The 19,923-nt window shown below is 52.8% G+C and overlaps 2 protein-coding genes across 2 annotated transcripts; both read right to left on the bottom strand.

Moving 5' to 3' along the window:
* Positions 1-2,552: 2,552 nt before the first annotated feature.
* On the bottom strand, positions 2,553-8,584 carry NDUFB2 (NADH:ubiquinone oxidoreductase subunit B2). The gene is made up of 4 exons (XM_084230081.1): positions 8,466-8,584; positions 5,363-5,507; positions 3,741-3,843; positions 2,553-2,630 (listed from the first exon to the last, which is right to left on the bottom strand). The coding sequence occupies exons 1-3, from the start codon at positions 8,561-8,563 to the stop codon at positions 3,769-3,771; spliced, it is 318 nt and encodes a 105-aa protein (XP_084086207.1). The 5' UTR covers positions 8,564-8,584; the 3' UTR covers positions 2,553-2,630; positions 3,741-3,768.
* A 1,355-nt stretch (positions 8,585-9,939) lies between these two features.
* Positions 9,940-18,856, bottom strand: ADCK2 (aarF domain containing kinase 2; the record flags this gene model as incomplete). The annotated part of the gene is made up of 8 exons (XM_084229217.1): positions 9,940-10,080; positions 11,091-11,144; positions 12,222-12,350; positions 13,546-13,797; positions 14,046-14,141; positions 15,311-15,439; positions 17,057-17,203; positions 17,933-18,856. The coding sequence occupies 8 exons, from the start codon at positions 18,854-18,856 to the stop codon at positions 9,940-9,942; spliced, it is 1,872 nt and encodes a 623-aa protein (XP_084085343.1).
* Between the last annotated feature and the right edge of the window lie 1,067 nt (positions 18,857-19,923).

Here is a 19,923-nt window from a genome sequence, read left to right as displayed (position 1 = left end):
TCCCCAGACCTACTTCTTGATACTTTCTCTTTCCTGCTCAGGTCCCTTCATTTGTACTTCGGAGTTTTTCTCATGTAAATTTGTACAATGGAAAATATTGTTCAGTTTAGATAGAAAGCATGGAGAATTAAATTTTAAAACAACTGAAATTGAGATTGAAGAAATTTATTTCTGTGTAAAGTTATTTAAAAACTGTATCATATAAAAGGCAAAACTTCTATGTACTTGATGTGAATATGCGAATACTATTATAATAAAGACTGAATGCATGGAGAAGTCTTCCTCGAGATTCTTTTTCTAGCACTGTCACAGTCAACAACAGAACAAGCGCTTTGACAGATCTCCCAGGCAATGAAGGGACTGAGACATCTACATGACGCTTCATACATGTCGGTCACTGCTTAGTGGGTAGATGTTGCTGAATGAGAAGTATTTTGAAGGAAAGTTGTCCAGATGACTGCTGTCCTGTCTTATAGGTGACAGTCTGTTCTCTGGTGGTGGCGATGCCCTCAAGTGTTACAGGAGGCTGTCACCTGACACCCGCCTACAGGGGCTCAGCTGGCACGTGTATATAATGGAGTCAGTAAGGAAGTTTGTGTGGAGTTCCTCTTAGATTTGTCTCTCATACTTGTTTGACAAACCTTCAATACATTCTCTGTAGGAACACAAACATGAAACTATGCCTTTATGTTTGCGACTTCATTTTTTAAATGCAGGCTACCCCACTGAGTTGATTTTGTCTGATTTTATGCATAAAGGACACCCAGAATTCTCTATAGACTTATTTGAAATTACTGGGCAAATTTCCCAAAAGAGGTAAACAATTTCAAAGCTTTATCTGGAAATACCATCTCAGAATATGAAGGAACAGAAGAGTCTTCAGAATGGCACAGATGTGAGTATGGTTTCTGGTCTTCATGCCCTTATAACTCACCATTAAGTGCTATCAAGACAGGCATTTCTGAACCACAGTATTCTCATCTGAAAAGTGTAATTTCTATAATGCTATAATCATTTTCAAAATACTTTTAAGACATTACGACAGAATAAAGAGCCTTATTTTTTAAGGCTATTTGAATTCCCATTTCCACTCAAAGACCAATACAGAGTACCCAGTGGGAGAGAAAAGGTATTAAGTTTTCCTGAACGTTTAACCCAGGATTATGAATTCCTTGTGAAATTCGTTATGAAATCCTTTCGTGAATAACCTACACACAAGCTCTGCTGAAACCCAGCAGGGTGGTGCCAACTGGACCACTGCCGCAGTCTTCTTGGCTCTAAGGCCCCGACTCATCAGTTACTAAGAACCCCCAAGGATGACTTCCCAGGCTCATGTGGCCAGGACTTTGGTTCCCAAGGTCAGTAATGTGCATCTTACGTGCGTGTATAACTTTGTGTTGTGTCAACAGCTGCAGTGCAATTTACAAAGAAATGGGTCTGTCTGTAGCTAGAAATATGCTGGGCAGGCGCCGCTCGCCCCTGCTGCCTTCACCTAGCAGGGAAGCCACTGCTCTTAGAGGTGACAAGGCCAAGGCCCACGCGTAACGCATTTACGACCGTGCCTGACCTGCAGCCAGTCTTCAGTTTTCACTTAAGCACGTGTACTCAACAGCTCTCTGGGGCTCACTCCCACTTAGTATTTTCCCATAAGCCATATAGCAGGGTAACTATTCCTTCGAGAAGGCTGGTGACAGTCTGCTGCATCAGCTCAAACTGCTTTCACTGCCCCAGTATGGAGAAGGGGATCCAGTACATGAGGCCCCACTGCTGAGTCGAAGACTGTTGTTTTAATTCCAGCCCGGCAACTGATTTGTAAGGCAAGACATGGGGTTATGCTACTTGATCAGTTACAGATTGTATTCTGTCCCCCAAAATCATCACATTAACTGGGTGGGGGGAGAATAACAAAAGGGAAACCTAAAAAGTACCAATCTAATAGTCTTTTAAAAGACCTTAAAAAAATAGACCCTTAAATATTTTTCAGCTCAGACCACTCGCTTGCACAGGTGAGTAAGCCAGGGACTGACTCCAGGGCCCCTGCAGCAGGCACAGGACTGCCAGGGCTGCCATGGGAGGGTGAAGAGTGAAGGACTGAAGTCTTGTGAGATCACCCTCTGCTTAGAACTGCCAGAGGCTCCTCATTGCATGTGACACAAAACCTACACTTGCACCACAGACGTCACCTCACCTGGTCCCCCCCCCCCGCCTCACCTGCTGGAACTCCTCTGACCTGCCATTTCAGAATCCTCTAGAAGTAGAGAATGACAAGGGCTTTTGTGTTTACTGTCCAATTATGACTGAGACCTAAGCTCGGGGGGCAGGCAGCAGCATGGTGCAGTGCGGGTCTCGGGGTCAGACCTGCGATGGCCACCCCGCAGTGTGCCCCCTTCGGCCTCGACATCCTCACTGGTAAATGGGGCTAATGCCTACACCCTGGGTGCCCAAAAGGATCCACTGGAAGGGCTGTAACCAGTTAGCAGCAGTTGGGAGCACAAAAATAATCCCCAAAGGGTAGCTGTCACTATCAGAAACACCCAAAACTCAGTTCCTCATTCTTGACCAAACCACTTTAATTTGCATCTTTAATGTACAATATGAAGTCCGTATTTCTTCAGTTTCTCACCTGGCTCCTGCAGGGAAACAAAAGTGAAAAGTTTTAAGTACTTTCATCTTCAATATTTCCAATCGGTAATTCTCATCTACTCAGGCACTCACTGAGCACTCATCACGCGAGCAGCCTCCCAGAAGAAAGAAGCAAAATCACCGAGCTCCAGTTTCCAGTCCCGTCGTTAAACAGAATGCTCCTGACTCTGTGTGGGAGCACTGGGGTGTCTAGGGCAGGGAGAGTCAGTGCTGGGGGACATGTTAGCGCAGGAGGAGCAGGAAGCCTAGTTAGCCCTGGAACCTCTGACCACAGTAAAACCAGAGACAAAACAAGCTGGAAAACAGCTTAACTGCTGCCCCCTGCTGACACTGTTGCCCATTCCCCCCCCCCCCCCCCCCGCAGATCCTAAAACTCATGTTCATGCCACTCAGCTACTTTCCATTAAAACTGAAACGGCAACACTAATAGTATGATTTCATGGTTAGACTTAACTATCGTGTAACGCTTCCTGCCCTCCAGAAAGTGAAGGCATTTTGAATGCTAGCGGTTACCCACATGCAGGTTGAGGGAGAATGTCTCAGCCCCAGAGGAGTCTGGGGGCAGGGGGTAGAGAGTCCTCCTAGTGTCTTCCTTTTGAAAGAGGGAAGAACTCTGACTTCCTGAGCTGGAGGATGTAAGGGCTGAACCTGTCGCGTCTAAAGACGGCTGCGCACAACCCCGTATCACAACATCCCCGTGTTCTGGAACGTCCCTCTTCAACGCTGAGGGTAGAACACAACTAGGAACACACAGGTGCGCGCCCTGCCTTGCCCACCGGGGTAACCCCGTGCAGGGCTGAGCAATGGATGGACAAATGGAACTGTCAATGGTAACATGCCTAAGAATTTTTAAAAAAAACACAATTTTCTCTATATGGAAGGACGTCTTGGAAGTGAGACAAACGGGGAGGAGAATGGAAGGAAGATGGTGTGTGTGGAAACACTAAAGGCGGGAATTAGACCTATGATACAGTTCACTGTTCCTCGCGCTGACAGAAGATGCAGTTTCTTCCAGACCATCACAGGCACAAAGTCACAACACGTTTATTATTAAAAGGTAAATGTAACTTTGAAAAAAGTAAGAATTTGGGGCGTACCCACTTGTAAAGAGCTGAATGGACGCCTTTAGTCTTCTTCATCAGGAAGGATTCCTAATTCTTCATCTGTCCATTGAGAAGGATCTGGATACGCAAAATGACCCTGGTGACAACCATTAAAAAATAGACAATTTATACTCCAACATAACAAGTTTTTTATTTATTTTTTTTTTGTGGGACCCTCGCCGGCGGCCAGGGAACAAAACGGCGCTGCAGAGGCTGCGGGCAGCCTCGCAGCCCAGCGCTCAATAGCTGCGCCACCAGGGGAGGCCCAACAAGTTATTTTTAAAAAGCAATCCTGGAAGGGGGCCTCCCTGGTGGCGCAGGGGTTAGGACACAACCTATGAAGCAATCCGCAGCCACTGCAGCACAAGTTCAATTCTTGGCCTGCCAGGGAGAAACCCACATGGCGGGACAGAACTCTCCTGTCTCGCCCGCTGCTCCCCTCAGCAGTGTACTTCGGTCTGTCTGCCTGTTCTGTTCCCTGCTCTGTCTCTGGTGAATCCTCTCACCACCACCCCCACATCTCTGGCCTGTACCCCAATTCTTGCATAAAAATAAATAAATCTTTAAAAAAAAAAAAAAACAATCCTGGAAGGAAAAAGCACGTTAAGGCTGACTTCATATACAGCCACCCCTGACACCCCACAGGAACATGTTCTACCCCTTCTTTTCACGACGTGATGGTGCAACTGTCCTTCTGCCTGTTCACTATGGGCTGTGGCCTAAACTGTAAAAGCCGGCCCACTTGGGAGCTGCCAGCTTGAGCCAGCGTTTGAGTATGTCTTGATGGAGGCAAAGGAATTCAATCAGCCCCTCACTCCTGCTGAGAGATTTGGGGGTCTTGGGGTATCATCTTTGATGCTGATCTGGGGTGAATCTAGCTGTGTCACTGTCCATCAGATACATAGCTGAGAGCTGCCGTGCCAGAAGCCAATGGCGTCTATGGGCCACCCATTCACAGATGAGCAGCTCCTCACTGGATGACACCGTTCACAGACTGAGCAGCTCCTCACTGGGTGACAGGGGCACAGAGGTTGTGCGAGGAACGGGACAGTAATCCACCTGAAGCTTCTAACACTTGTGCCTACGTGGAAGATTATTTTCCTATCCTAAAGCAACTAAATTTATTAAAATCAAAGTATTCTGGACCAACAAGCACAGAGGTGAATGACTTAGAGGCATTATTTCCTGGAGAGGAGGGTCTGTGCAAATGTGATGAAAGCTCAGTTGAGGCTGATGACATGTTAGAAAGTTACCAGGAACGAACTTTCTTCCTCAAGACAAAGTGGCTCACCCCAACCTGGCCGCCTCAGGTCTCTGGACAGATTAGATGACACTCATCCTTTAAAGGGACCTAAATGTGAAACTTCACCCACTGATGAGGCCCTCCTCATTCAGAAGGTAAGAGAATTTGTTCTAATTTCCCTTCCAAATATGGCAACCTAAGAGAAGCCATACGACGTGGCCCACCTATACAGAGTGGAAAGGGCCAGGGAGCATCTTCACTAAGTAAGGATTCCTGCACCCCCACAAGGACGCCATGATGAAGGCATCTGTCCAGAGAGCTCTTGCTAGGTCTTCCCTCCCCAACCCAAAGGACACAGGTTGGCGGCGCTTACCAGCACAGCATCTGAGTCATGCCAAAAGCGCCAGAGAATCCAGAACCACATGGTTGCACTGAAGAATTCGGCCTGGATCACCTGGAACCTGGTCAGCTGGGGAAACTGTCTGTACCTGGGCTCGATGTGCACACCGCCGCCAGCACTGCGGAAGATACGCGAGTATGAAGCAGCTGCCATGCCATCCTGACACATTGCCCCTCCAAAGTTCTGAATTATGTCCAGAAGCCAAACCTAACACTTCGCATCACTACGAAACACAGAAGACAGCACTCCACAATCCTTGAAAATACTGGTTTACATAAGGTCTTTTTTTTTTTTTTTTTGGTGGGACCCTCACCAGCAGCCAGAGAACGAACCCGCGATGCAGAGGCTGAGGGCAGCCTTGCAGCCCAGCGCTCAACCGCTGTACCACCAAGAGGAGGCCCTTCATAAGCTCATTTTAAACTTCTATAGCAACACGAAAACTGACTTGACAAGAGACTAACTGTGAGTTTCAATCAGTAAATATGCATGTATTTTTCACCAGAGGTATGAGTGTGTGGATAACAGGGTGCTGGCCCCCCAAGAGTTGTGCTTACAGGCTTGACCTCACAGCAGCAGGTCATTAGCCTGTCCAGAAAAAAAATCAGCAAACTGTGTTCTGTTTGATCATCTACTTTGAAGGTAAATAATGTCCTCTGCTCTATTACAATCTTTATTAGAAGACAGCTACACGGGAAAGAGGCCTCAGCAAATCCTTTGTAATAAGTTGATAATAGCTCAGAGTAATGCAAAAGATAATAGCTTAAACAGCAGTGGGACAGGCCTAAGAGCTGCTTGTTCCTTCAGACGCTGCCCAGGGCTGAGAATATACAGCCCACAAGGCTGCAAGCATTTTATTTAGTTGGATACTAATTGTGATAGATTGCATCTAATTTAAATGGAACAATTTGTATTAATGGGGCTACTGTCAAATTCTATTCAGCCACTGTACAAATGCTAGACACTGAAATGGATACAGAAATTTAAAGTAAATTCCTCTATAAAACATGTCCACAAATGTCAGCCCAGGTCAGAATCAGTTTATAAAAAAAATTCCCTTTTGGGCAACACAAGAATGAATACCTAAGATTTCTCCAAAATGTGCTATCAATTCGAGATTATTAATATCTCTATGATTCTTGTATATGTTACCAACACCATCCTTATTGTCCTCTCCAACCATTAACAAACATCATTTACTGTTTATGCCAGTACCAAGTGCCAGGTGACCACAAGAGGCACTTTGTAACTGTTTTCCAGGGCTCTTTGCAAAGGTACAGGACTGCAGCTTCAGTTGCAGTTCTGTCTTCAGCTTCACCATGTTTCCCTTGGCCAAAATGCACTACATCATCTCCAAGTCTGAAACATTTAGCAACTAATGGCAAGACACAGCCACTAGAAACGGACACCTAATTTCCACTGCAAATACAAATGTTTATGCCGCTTGACACAAATTGGAGCAGGATGGAACCTGTCCCCTGCTGGCAGTCACCCCAAAGGAATGGAGATCAGTAATCAGCCCAGTGGGTTTCATACTGAATTGTTTTAAAAGCCAACTCGTAACTGATGCCAAGTAAAAACACTCCCCCCATTAAAACATGGCATTACAGAGGAAATAAAGTACACCTGAAGCTTAAAAAAAAAAATAGTAGCAAATCACAAGACTTGAGAAACGAATAATTACAACTTATAACACAGAAAACAAAATGCTATTTTAAATAAACAAAACTGAATTAATAGAAGGTACAAAAAACTATGAAGAACAAGGTTTGGAAAACGACGAACAATTTCTAGAAAAAACAGATGTAATCATTTTCAATAATATGATTAAAGCCTGGGGCCTCCCTGATGGCTCAAAGGGTTAATTTAAGTTTCTGCACTATGAAGCTATCGGCAGCCACATCCCCAGCCAGGGAGCTACCCACATGGCGCAGCAGACCTCTCCTTTCTTGCCTGCTGCTCCCCTCAGCAGTGTATTTCAGTCTGCCTGCCTGTTCTGTTCCACTCCTCTGATGAACCCTCTCACCACCTGCACCTCTGGCCTACACCCCAGTTCTTGTATGCATAAATATGTATTTTTTAAAAAATGATTAAAGCCTATTTGGAAACAACCCAAATGCCCAAAAATAGATGACTGGATCCAGAAGATGTGGTCCATATACACCATGGAATATTACTCAGCATTCAAAAAAGATAAACACATGCAATTTGCAGCAATATGGATGGAGCTGGAAGGGATCGTGCTCAGCGAAATAAGCCAGAAAGAAAAAGAAAAATACCGGATGGTCTCACTCATAGCAGGAATCTAGAAAACTTAAATAAGGGACCAGGAAAATGAATAACTATAAGAAAGTGAAAATCAAAATCAACAAACAACTATGAACCAGAGACACTCTATGGTGGGTGGGGGGCAGGGAGGGGAGGGATTGGGGTCAAAATAAGGGGATTGCAATTGTATGGGGAATATAAAAATAAAATTTATTTAAAAAAAAAGATTAAAGCCTAAATTAAACACGGTCAATAATGGAAAAAAGTCAGGAGGATGAGAAAACCCGGTATACGGAATCCAAAGAAATACTGGCTGTTCAAAACAGGGCTTTTAAGTGTCAAGTTTAACATTTAAAAAATGCATCAAACAAGTTACATGTTTAATCCATAAACCAGATCAAATTATTTTGATCCTTAAACGCCTCCAATGGCTCCCCCCGTTCTGAGAATACAATAGCTCCACCACCGGGCTACCTCATTTGACCCCGGGTCGTCTCGGCCCTCCCCGACTGCAGCCTCTCCCGCTGGCTTGCCCATCCCCAGTACTCAGAGGCCCTACACCTGCCGCCTCCTTCCCCTGCACCAGCAACTCCGGATGCGCGGGGAGCAGCCTCCCGCAGGTCGCGCACCTGGACTACCGCCGCGCCCCGCCCCACGCGCGGCCGAACTACAAGTCCCAGCATGCCTCGGGGCGGAGGTCGCCGCAAGGACCCGGGTCCGCCCCAGTGCCCGGCGTCAAGGTGAGGGTGTCCCGGGGACCGGCTATTTCCGTTAAAAACAGACGAAGCGCCCACCCCCCGCCGACACTCACTGACGAACTCCGCCGCCTCCAGCCTCCCGCGCGCGGAGGCCTCTGAAGAGGCGGCCTCCAACGCGAACGAAGGGCGCGCACCGCGTCAGAGCCGACATGCCAGCTCTCGCCGCGACAGCCTCCCCCAGGCCGCGCCCTGACGTCACTTCCCGCAGGCGCCCGCCCCGTGGCGTCACGGCGTCGCCGCGTCCACTTCCGCCAGGGGTGACCTCCTGAGGGCGGTGGCAGCCGTTCCCTTCAGGTTAGCACCCCCGCCCCGTCCCGCTGTGACGGCCGCCGGGCCCTCTCCGGGAGCGCGTCCGAACGGAGGGGCCTGGCGTGCCGCCTCTCGGAGCGGACGCGCCCCGCGCACAGCCAGGGGTGCTGGCGGCTCAGGCGCTGCCAAGAGACGCCCCGACCCGCTCGGCTGGGCGGGGCCTCTAGCACCGCCCCTGGGGGCGTGGCCGGCGCCGGTGGGGGCGGGGCGGCCGGGGCTTCTGGCGCTGGAGCGCCTGGGTGCGCTCGGGTGCGGGGAGGGCTGCACCCCGGGACGGTGTTTCCTCACCTGGGCCTGCCGCTCCTCCCGCTCCTCCTGCATCAGCCGCCTCCCAGGCCCGTTCAGGCTGCCCGGTGCATTCTGAGCCAGTGGGCCTTCCCTCAGCAGCCCTGTGTGTCTCTTGACCTGCAAGAGCCTCTCACGGGATCGCTCAAGTCTTCAATCTTGTTTCCGCAGACTTGAACTTGGTCTGACCAACCGGCAGCCAGTGGTTTCCGAACACTGTGCGTGCAGGGACTGCAGGTAGCAGCGACACCCGAGGAGCCTGAACCCAGATACTCTGGGTTAACAGAATGGCAGAGCTGATTCTGCTTCCACCCCTGGTATGTCAGCCACATTAATCGTGTGTGTGTTACCTTGTAATAAGATTTAGCGGTAAGTCGACAAAAACATTAAAAATTAGCAGAGATGATTTGAAGTACAGTGAAATTTTCCCTAAGCATATATTGTGCCTTGAGATTTGCTAGTGGTGGTAGCATGTGTGTAAGGCTTATAAATTATATGTGTATATACATATAAATATATTCCACTTTTTACCAATAGGGTACATAATCAGAAACACGGTTCATAATCAGCAAGACTCTGTGGCATTTTCTAACCTAAATAGCAGAGCCTGGGAACCAGCCTCAGGACCCAGCTGATCAGGGAGTATAGGGGGCTAGGAAGAGAAGAGAAAAACAAGAAAACAAAATAACTTAAGTTTATTCCTCCTTCTCCACAGAACATTTTCCCTGAAATAGCGACCCCCAGTCCCCAGGCCCAGCTTCTAGAACAGAACGCAAAGCGCTTTTCCCTCCCTTCACAACCCAAATAACCGAAACTTTTTAAAACAGATGTCTGACACCAAATCAGAGTGTGCCCTCCACACTTCCCGATTTTAAAATGTTCACACTGCAGTGGAAGAGGCCTCAGCTCTGTGAGGAAGATGGGCTGCTGTGATCAGGGGAAGGACACTGGTCCTTTAAGAAGGAAGGGCTTTGCTGCATCCAGGATGTCCAGTTTGGGGTCCAGTGAGCGGCCAAGCCCCTCCAAAACCATGATGGCAAACACGATGGAGGCAAAATTGCTCTCAAGCTTTACCTGAAAGAGAAAAACAGTGGTTCTTTTCCAAGGCCATGGACGTAGAGTACCTGGCTAGCCAGGTCACTGCCCTCCTGGCCCATGGGGTTTTTACCATCTACCCAGGTGGTAAGCTTCCTTGGAGCGGGTGCTGGCTGATGCCCTGTCATCACCATCACGTGTCCACAGCTTCAAACAGGACCCCTCTGGGTGTCTGTTTTGTCCCCAGCACATGCTACCGTAAAGAGGTGCAGGGGCAGGGAGAGAGCTCTGGACCAAGCGACCTGGTTACATGGTTACGCTCTGCCTCTGAGGCCCGAGGAGAGGAGCAGCTCCCGTCTCTACTGCACCTTCTGAAAGATGAAGGCGCTGCGCTGACTCTGAATTCTATGCTGTGGTCCTTACTGAATGGCTGCCTTTCCCATGCAGTGTTTCATTAGCAGACTGCAGAACCTCGGGGGGTGAGGGCAAAGGCCAGCCTCAGGCAGGGGTCTCCCTTCCCTGCCTCCCACCCTGTATGCCCCTCCACACTCCATTTGCCACCAGGAGACAGAGCTGAGCAAAGACCAGGGGGAGAAAACATGAGGCCACCTCTCAGGAGACGGGGGCAGCCTGGAGGAGGCCTCTGAAGGCAATAGGACAAGCGGCACATGGTCTTGGGCAGCCCCTCACCCCTGGACTTTCACGAAAGAGCTGACATTCACACCAAGTATTCCTAATATGAACTGAGGAGCGGAAAGGCATGAGAAGCTTGAGTTAGGCTGCTGCTCCATTTCCAAATACATTTTTCTACAGTTCAGTATCACAGGTGTGTCCACTACATGGACTGACAGAAACATGAGCTAACAGTGTGATGTAGGGACTCTGCTGTCCCTATGTGGGGACAACAAATAGACACCAAAAGTGCTTGCAAAGCAATCTCATGTAAGAGAAGTACTTCTCATACCCAGTGGCCACCCCACTAGCTTCCCCAGAGACCCCACACACCACACACACCAGCGTGATGGAGCACGGGTTGCCTGGGGCCTCACCTGGTAAGTCATCAGTAATTTAAAGACATTTGAGAGAAGACTGGAAACTTCAAGCTGGAAAAGAGAAGAAAGCCAACTGCAGAGACTGCATCTCTCCCTCCCAGGCCCCTGTCCCACCCACCCAGTCCCACCTCCCACACTGTCGCGCACACCCACACTCACAGTGACTCACTCCCACACTCACACGTTCTCTCTACAACAATCTCACACTCACACTTTCTCTCTCACACACACATACACATACACACACACATGAACCAGGGGGGAGGAAAAGGACTGTCTGACAAACTCCAGAAAGGACCACACACCCACAAACCCAGCTCCTAAGGTGACTGAGTTCAAAGGGTCAAGACGATAAGCCTGAGGCCCATCTCCCGGCCACTGCCAGCCCACACAGGCCGGTCCTCTGGCCGCTCAGGGCCCTTTGTCCCTTCCGCCAATCTCGGCTAAGCTCTAGATAGAAATGAAGCAGCAGAACAGCCGCAGCCTGGACAAGGAAGGGTCACAGTACTGTGGATGTCACTGTCCCCAGGGACAGCCGCCCACCCTGGAGGACTTGATTTAGAGCCACCTTTGCGAGCCAGGGATTTCAGCGGGCCTTGTCACACCTGGACGATGCAGGTAGAGGAAGAGGTTTGTTCTTTATCTGCCTTAGAGCTCAAGCGACCTGGAGATCTCACCCCATAGAGAGATCTTCCTTCAGGATGGTGCTAAATGAAGTCTGTCACTCATATGCGGAAATCAGAGAGACAGAAGAAAGGAACTGATAAACCGGAACCAAAGCAAACCCTAGAAATCTGACTGCAGAACTGAGGCTCCCAGAGTGGGAGGGTGAGGATCCGTGGGGGAAGGAGGCCCAGTGGACTGTGGTGGGGGGTGATGGGTGCTTTGGTGGCAGGTGGGGTACATACCTCTGAAGCGGTGTGAACCTGAACTCTAAACTATATACAGTATAATACCCAAAGTTGCCTCCATTTAAAAATAATACAATTTTAAAAATAGATGTTTAGAATAAACTGGCACAAATAGGCAAATAAATAACTAGGTCTCCCTTCGAGCTGGCACATGCTCTGTCCAAGGTCAAGGGCAGTGAACACCCCATGGCCCCTGTCCCTCCAGGGGCCTGCTCACCTTTTCCAGGGTGATGGTGTTATTCCTGGCCTGGGTCACCAGTGTGGCCATCTCGGCCTTGAAACCCTCCACATCCCTGCACTCGCTGGCCCGGGCATGATGCAAGATGAGCTCAGCCACTTTTTGACCCTGGGGGATGCAAAAGAAGAAAGATGTCATAAAACCAGCTGTTCTGCCCACACTTCATCTCTTAGTTGCTTCCACCCTGATTTTCTGTCATCCTGCTTTTAGCCACCCAACCTTCTGCAATCTGAACCCTCTAGAATACCTGACCACTGACCAAAGGCTTTCGGAGACTCTTGGTTGGAGGGGCGCCGCCTGCAGTTAGCCCCATCGGGCAAGGAAGTGGACACACAGCCATGGGGTCCTGCTGTTCCGTCCCAGGCGGAGCCACAGGGCCACCGGCTGCACTACCCTGACCAGCTGTCTTCCTGCCTGAGCAGAAGTCCCTCAGGGGGCCCAGCTTCTGTGCTGTGGCCTCCTGGCTTCTCACCCGGGACACCCTCTGGCCACAGCCTCCGCCCTGGTGGTCACTGCTGCTGCCTTTTACCTCCCAAAGCAGCCCCAGGAACCACGCTCCTCCTCCAACTATGACCTCCCTCCTCCAAGCCTGTGCACAGGAAGGTCCTCCGCCCGCACCGCCACCTCACCTGGATAGCCCAGGGACACTTTCAAACTCGCTCAGCCCCAAGCCTTTGGTTTGCCCCCCAGAAAGCCTCCTAAGCAGGCCCCCCCTGAATTTTGCCTAACTTTATTATATATTTTTCACCAGCTCCCTCTTTCCCAGGGTGTTTCTTGCTGGAGAACCCTGCACTTGCATTGTCACCCCTGATGTGGCACCCCCTAAGTCACCCCACTAGAGGCCCTGCTGAATCTCTTTCCCTAAATATTGACTCTCCACCACTGCAGTCATTCAGAGACACAGATGTGGGTTAAAAACCCCTCCTGCTCCCCACACCAGATCCTGATGACGCCCCTTGGAGGACATGTTCTCTGTGCTGCCGGCCCACAGCCATCGCACAGAGCGGGCAGGCCTTCATTCAGTACAGTAGCTGGCCTTCCTGGTGCCCACCCACACTCTGGCTGCAGGGGGCAGAGAACCACCAGCCCGCAAAGGTCTCTGAGATGGAAGCACCAACCACCAGCTGCTGGGAACTGGCACTTGTGACCCCAGGGCGGCTTCATTTCCTCTCCCTCTCTCCCTCCAACTGTCTATGTCAGGAGAACTCTCAGCCAATGTAGGATTTCACAGGCCTGACGAAGGTGGACACGGTTCCCAAGAGCTTAAACATGGGGTCCCACCCCCAGGCCCAGCCACTCTCACCTGCCCCAGGGCCACAGCCGTGAAAACCGCCCGGAAGTTCCTCAGGTCGGCGGCCTGCAGCTCGGCCACAATGCCCGCATCCAGCAGCACCAGGCGCAGCGGGAGGCGGGTGGGTGGCCCGGCCACCACCAGCGCATCGCAGATCTCCACCTGCTGCAGCCGCACCTCCTGGCTCTGGGCCGGGCCGGCAGCGCCCTGCACCAGGATGTTCCCGGGGTGAAGGTCCGCATGCACAAAATTGTCCACAAATATCTGCCAGCAGACAGCGCCACTCAAGACTCAGTCAGCCCTCTCTACCCCATCATCCCAGGCCACGTGCCAAAAGAGCGCCCCGTAAGTTCCCAGGAAGCCCCCCACAGTGGCAGAGAAACTCCTTTTCAAGCATTTGCTTGGTGTCATCAGGTCAGGCATGACTTGCCAGAGCAGGAGTCTCCTTCCTGCCCCCTCACCCACATTGCCCACATGCCTTTCGGGCCCGAGCGCCCCCCTCGCCAGCTCACCATCTTCAGCAGCATGTTGATCCCTAGCCTCGCAATCTTCCTCTTCAAGTCATCAGGGATCCCCGCCTGCTGGTAGCTGGACACGGGCACGCTCTCCTTGGAGGGAGAGCAGGAAGGGAGAGCTTGACCTTGGGCAGCTGCTGCCTGCCCTGCTCTTCATCCCCAGGGGCCACTTGGTGTCCCTATCCCATCGACTGGGAGGTGACCCACAGTTTTTCTCTTGGAACCTCCTAGGAACCTGTCACCCACAGCTGAGTTGACCCTATGTCCACATGCCCTCTCTAACATGCCCAAGGAAACAAGTCCCACGGGGGCTTTAGGGGAGAAACCCATGGGCTCTGTCCCCAGCCACATTCCCAGGGTTGCGATGGCTGGGAAAGACAGGAGTAGGGGACAGGAGAGCTAGTTGTTGGTCAAGGATCCGCCAGTGGGGACAGGAGTGAGCTCTATGACCTCAAGCAGGAAAATAGAAAGGATCAGGAAGGCAAGAGAGAAGAAAGGGGTGGGGTGCCCAGGAGGTGTTGGTCAAGGGCATGCAGGCACCGCGGAGGTGGTCCCCACAGGCTCCAGCACGAGGCCTAGGTGGGCAATGGGCTGCACCATCTGGTTTGTGGGATTACATTTCCCGTGGGCCAGGCCGTCACCCCACAACACATTCCTCAGAAGGTGTCCCCATCTTTAAGCAACACATGACTAAACATTTCTTAAGGGTTGACTTAAATGTCCTAGCAACCCATAGAGGTAGCTCTTGTCATCCCCAAGTGACAAATTAAAGAATTAAAGCCCAGAAGATTTAAGTAGCCTGCTCAGTCACACAGCTAGTCATTTCCGCTCCTTTGTGTCACTTCCCTGGACCGCCTAGTACCATCTTTTCAAAGGAGCGGAGCCAGGAGACAGCCAAGGCAAATGATGTGACCATGTTGACACTTGTCGAGCACTTTATACAAACTCTGTGCCAAGGGCAGTTTGCCTCCTGGGACAAGCCTATGAGGTAGAAGGAGTTGCCCCTGATTAGACAGGAGGAAACTGAAGTCACCCAGTAAATAAAATGGTAGAGCAGATTTTCAAATCCAGAGTCCATGGCCACAGCCACACTCCCAGTTGCCCTGCTTCTTCACCTTCCACCCTCCTACCACCTCCGAGCTCCTCTCTGTTTTACAGACAGTGATACATCCCCTCTGCTTTCCAATGAAAGCCCAAGGAGGGGGCGTGGAGAGTGCCCGGCCGCCAGTGCAGGGGCAGCCATGCCCAGCTGCCTGACTCACTTCATACGTTTCCACCAAGACATCCCTGGTGACAAAGGGACGCAGCGGGGTGGGGAATTTGACGGAATTCACGTTCAGGAAGTTGCACTGGAAATGTTCTAGATTCCGAGCTTCATAACGCAGGTCGATCTACAGAGAAATGGAGAGAAGAAGGGTGGCGTGGGCACAGAGAGAGCAGAGTCCGAAGAGCTGGCAATTCAGGAGCCGCACCCGCCTCCCCGCCTTTAGTGCATAACTCCCAGGAAGCTCCCAGGAAGTCCCACATCTCTGCCTGGTCCCGCTTCACACCAGCCTCCTTCCCCGCTGCTTCATTGCTCTCCAGCTTTTTCCTTCTAGTACAGTCGCCCTCCGCCCACCTCACCCCTCCCTCCACTCACCAACAGCCTCCACTGCCAGGCTCAAAGACCAATCTGCTTTTAACTCCCTGTCTGGACACTGGTGCCAGTGATGACCTGGTTCTTCCTGATGCTTTGGTTCACCCTTTCTCCCTGTTCCATCTTGGTGTTCTCCCGACCACTCTTGCTCTGGGTGTCCCACAAATGCTGATGCTCACTTGGCTCCCAGTCTTCACCAGCTTTCACGCTCCCTGTCCACCCCCCACCTCCTTGGTCAACACCTCCTGATGACAAGCTCCACTCCAGACACCTCAGCTAATCTCCAGACCTACATATTCACTACCTCTGGACATTGCCTCACAGCGGCACAGAGACCCTTACACTTGACTTCTAAATGGAATTTCCATTCATACACACCCCTCTGCCCCAATGCACTCAGCCACCTGCAGGCTACTGCAGATTACTCCTCTCACCCTCCACGCCCATCTGTGACCCAGTGGCACCACCCTGCACCCTAACCACTCTCAGATCTGGTTTGCTTTTTCCGCCCTACTGCTCCTCCCAAAGTAACCTGCTACCAGTCACCTGAGCCCTATCAGGAGGTGCCTCCCGTCTTCCCTCTAAATAGTTAAATACACCCCTGGGACTAGAAACCTTAAATCTGAGGACATAACTGAAGACTTGGCACACAGCTTCTGAACCACTGCCACTTTCTGCACTATCCAACAGGGAGCCAGGCAGACACCTGCTCAGATCCCCCCAAAGTGTATTTACCAAGTCTGGCTACTTAAACTAGTGTTCCCAGACCCCTGGACAGAAAGGAGGTCCTTGTCTACACAATAATTCCTGGAAACAAAGGTGCAGTATAGGATTTCACTCATTATTCTCCTCACCCTGAAGTTCCACCACTGATTATGGCATGGATAACACCATATAGCCCACCAGACTCATTTCAGATTCCTCCCAAGCACTGAGGAAAATTATTTCTCAAGCTCCTTGCAGTTATGCTGGGCCCATGTAAATAAGGCTCTGCCCTATAGACATAAGACACAATTTCATCACTCCCAACCCTGGCCACACCATCTCCTAAACAATTCTCCATGCTGGCTCTCCCTGTTCCTCACTGACACCAGATGACACAAGTTAAAGATGGCAGTGCCAAACCTGAGAGGAAGTTAGCTCCCTGAATTACCCTGGAGTAGAGTTCTTTCTCCCTCAGCTAAATGACCTTACTACGTACAGCAACGGAGAGTTGGGTGTTTTTGTTATATCAGCTAGCATCACCTGCCCTGACTAACACCGCTGGCTGTGACATATGGGAATATTCTGATTCAGGCAGCATTTATGAAGCAGCTACTAATGGCAAGAACTATGTTAGGTGCTGTTTGCAACTGAGGGAGGGAGAATTCACCTGTTGGACCATGAGCTTCTCAAATTCCTCCACAATCTCAGGCAAGCTAAGCCACTTGACTCCCGGCAAAAGACTAAGGATTCGACTGCCCATTTTCATCAACAGCAGGTCCATTTGCACTTGGTGGAGCAGACCAGGGTGCAACACCTGCCAGAGAGAGGAGGGGTGAGGTGGAGGAGGGGTGAGGACTCATTCACATGCCAGGACTGGGTGCCACCACCTAGGGCGAGCTGCTGACTTCCCATCAGAGCCAGGGGAAGTGGTCCCAAACCCCCGGGGTCTCCCTGGGTGGACTCCTAACTGCACTGCACTTAGCTTTACTGGCAAAAATAGGTGGGTCTTCTCTCCCAAATACATGAAGTTTAGATCAGTGACTCCCAAGCATTAGAATGCAGAAAAGTCACCTCCTGGTGAACATGTGGGCATCAGGCCTCCTCCAAGACCTCCAGGTCACGCTCTCTGGGAGTGAGAGCGGGAGTGTGCCTTTTACTCAGCATACAAGGTAACTGTACCCAGGGCATCCAAAACTGGATAAACACGGCTCTGGAGCCACTGGCAGCCAGTAGGGATGACCTGGGATGAGATGGGAAGAGCTCTGGATTTCTGCAGTCTAGTTCTGCAGCTCATTCCCCACGAAGCAAACCTAATATGCATGCCTCCCCTCAAAGCCTTTTAAGACCAAAGTGGAGTAATTATAGAAATTGAAGCAATGCCCACCTCCCTGATGTGTCTGATATGGCTGGCACTTTCACAGTACAGAGCAGCCACACTGTCTTCCAAGAGGAGAACCCACTCCCAGAATGCTCTGGGCCAGAGTTTCCCAGTCATGCTTGACCAGGAGAATCACGGGCAGCCTTTATAAAAAGGTTTACTTACTTTCACTGCCACAGGGATGAGATGACCAGGCCCTAGAGTGTGGGCAGATGCCTGCGATGTGCCAGCATTGGGTCCAACCACATCAGCTTTGGGGAGGAGCAACCTTTCTAGAAACGACTGGTCAGCAAGACTTCCTTGAGGCTTCCACCCACTCCCTGGGTGCCCAAAGAGCTCCCTCAGGCGTGCGGCTGCCTCCGCTTCCGAGGAAGGCCATAGACTGGTGGCCTTGGCGAGTCTCTGGATGCTGTCGCCCTCCAGGAAAGAGGGGTTGGCCTGTGCTTTGTACACTTGGGCCACACAGCCCGAACCCACAGGTTCTCGAGTCTCGAAGCAGAGGACTTTCCCCCAGTCCTCCCCAAATGCCTGGCGCAGGAAGTGTTCAGTGTGGATCCAACGATGGGGCGCAACCTGGACATGCAGTTTGGAGAACTGGGCACAGAACGCCTCAGAAAAGAGATCCCGCCGGGTGCTGGCCCACTGGCCTAGTTTGATGTACGTTGGGCCGGAGGACTCCGTCGCTTTCAGAAGCAGGTGGAGCCAGAGACTGGAGACGCTGGGAGCCAGGTAGGTGAAGGGGTAGAGTAAAAGGAGGGGGAAGAACTTCACCAGGAGAGTTCCAGCCCGAAGCCAGATCCGCAGGTGCAGAAGGAGGCAGCCGGGCCACCCCTCGCGGGAGGCTGCCTCCAGGGGCCCACCGTTGGCCAGGTCACTCCAGCTGGCCCTTGGCTGACACAAGCCGTCAGGCGCCCCCTCACCAGTGTCCCCATAGGCAGAGATGAGTTTGGGCAAAGTGCCAAGCAGAAGCCAACAGAGCCTGGCGTTGCGACAGCACCCGGGTCTGAGCAGGCCGAGCTCCTTCCTGAGCTCAAACCCCCTGAGGTGCCACAAGCAGACCCTCACCGAGAAGCGCCAGGGCGTCCCCATCCTCTCCCGGAGGCCCGGGCGGGCGCAGGCGGCCTGGCCCGCGGACAGAGCAGCATCTAGGGCCACGCCTTCGGCAAGGCTGACAGGAGTCCCGGGAGTCCCCTGAGAAGTGGGCCCGCGGCTCCGGGGGACGCGGACACCCCGCCTTCCTCGTGCAGTCTGGGCGCGGGACGCCTGCCAGCCCCGCGGGCGCAGGGTCGGCCCGCACCCCACTCTCCCCAGAGCCCCACGCCCCTCGCTCCAGCACCCTCGCCTCGGCTCCGGGCCAGACCTTCAGGCCCCGCTGGCGCGAGCGCAGGGGCGGCCGGGCAGACGCGCCGCCGGCCGGGACGTGACCTGCGCGCGGGGGGCCGGGGCGGGGGGCCGGGGCGGGGGGCCGGGGCAGGCGCCCGCGGAGATCGCCGGGGCGGGGGCAGGGGCGCGGGCCGGGCCGACCCCGGGGCCGGGCGGGAAGGGGGGCCAGAAAGGGCGCGGGGTCGGCGCGGGGCCGGCGCGGGGGGCCGGCGGGAGGCCGAGCCGCGGCGGGGTGGCCGGGCTCCGGCCACAGGCCGAGGGGCCGAGGACTTGGGGGGCCGGGGCGCCCAGGGCCGGGAGGCGGAGCGGACACTGGGGGATCCAGGTGCGGACAGCGGGGGTCGGGGCGCGGAGGGCCGGAGGGGGCTGCGCGGGGGCCAAGCGTAGAGGGTCGGGGTCGGGGCGCGGGGGCCGGGGCCGGGGGACCTGCGCGGAGCCGGGGAACCTGCGCGGAGCCGGGGGACCTGCGCGGAGCCGTCTTCCGGGAGCGCCCCGCGGCGCGGGGGGGCCGCCCCTTAAAGCGGACGCGGCGCTGGCCCAGACCGCGGGTCCCGGTGCCAGACACAGACTTGACGCAAAGGGCGAAGGCGCCCGGCCCTCCTGCGGCGGCCCTGGCCCTCGGCTCCTCCACCCCCCTGCCCCCCAGCACCCCCCAGCCCCCGCCCCCGCCCCGGCCGGCGAGCGTTGCGAGGAGCTGGAAACGCCCGGCGAACCCAGAGCCGGTTCTGACCTCGGGCCGTTTCCCCTGCGCCTCGGGCCGCGGAGTCCCGGAC

The sequence above is a fragment of the Talpa europaea genome, assembly GCF_964194135.1.
Source record: "Talpa europaea genome assembly, chromosome: 3".
Taxonomy (NCBI): domain Eukaryota; kingdom Metazoa; phylum Chordata; class Mammalia; order Eulipotyphla; family Talpidae; genus Talpa; species Talpa europaea.
The sequence above is the reverse complement of the archived record's forward strand: the minus strand, read 5'-3'. Positions and strand labels throughout refer to the sequence as shown.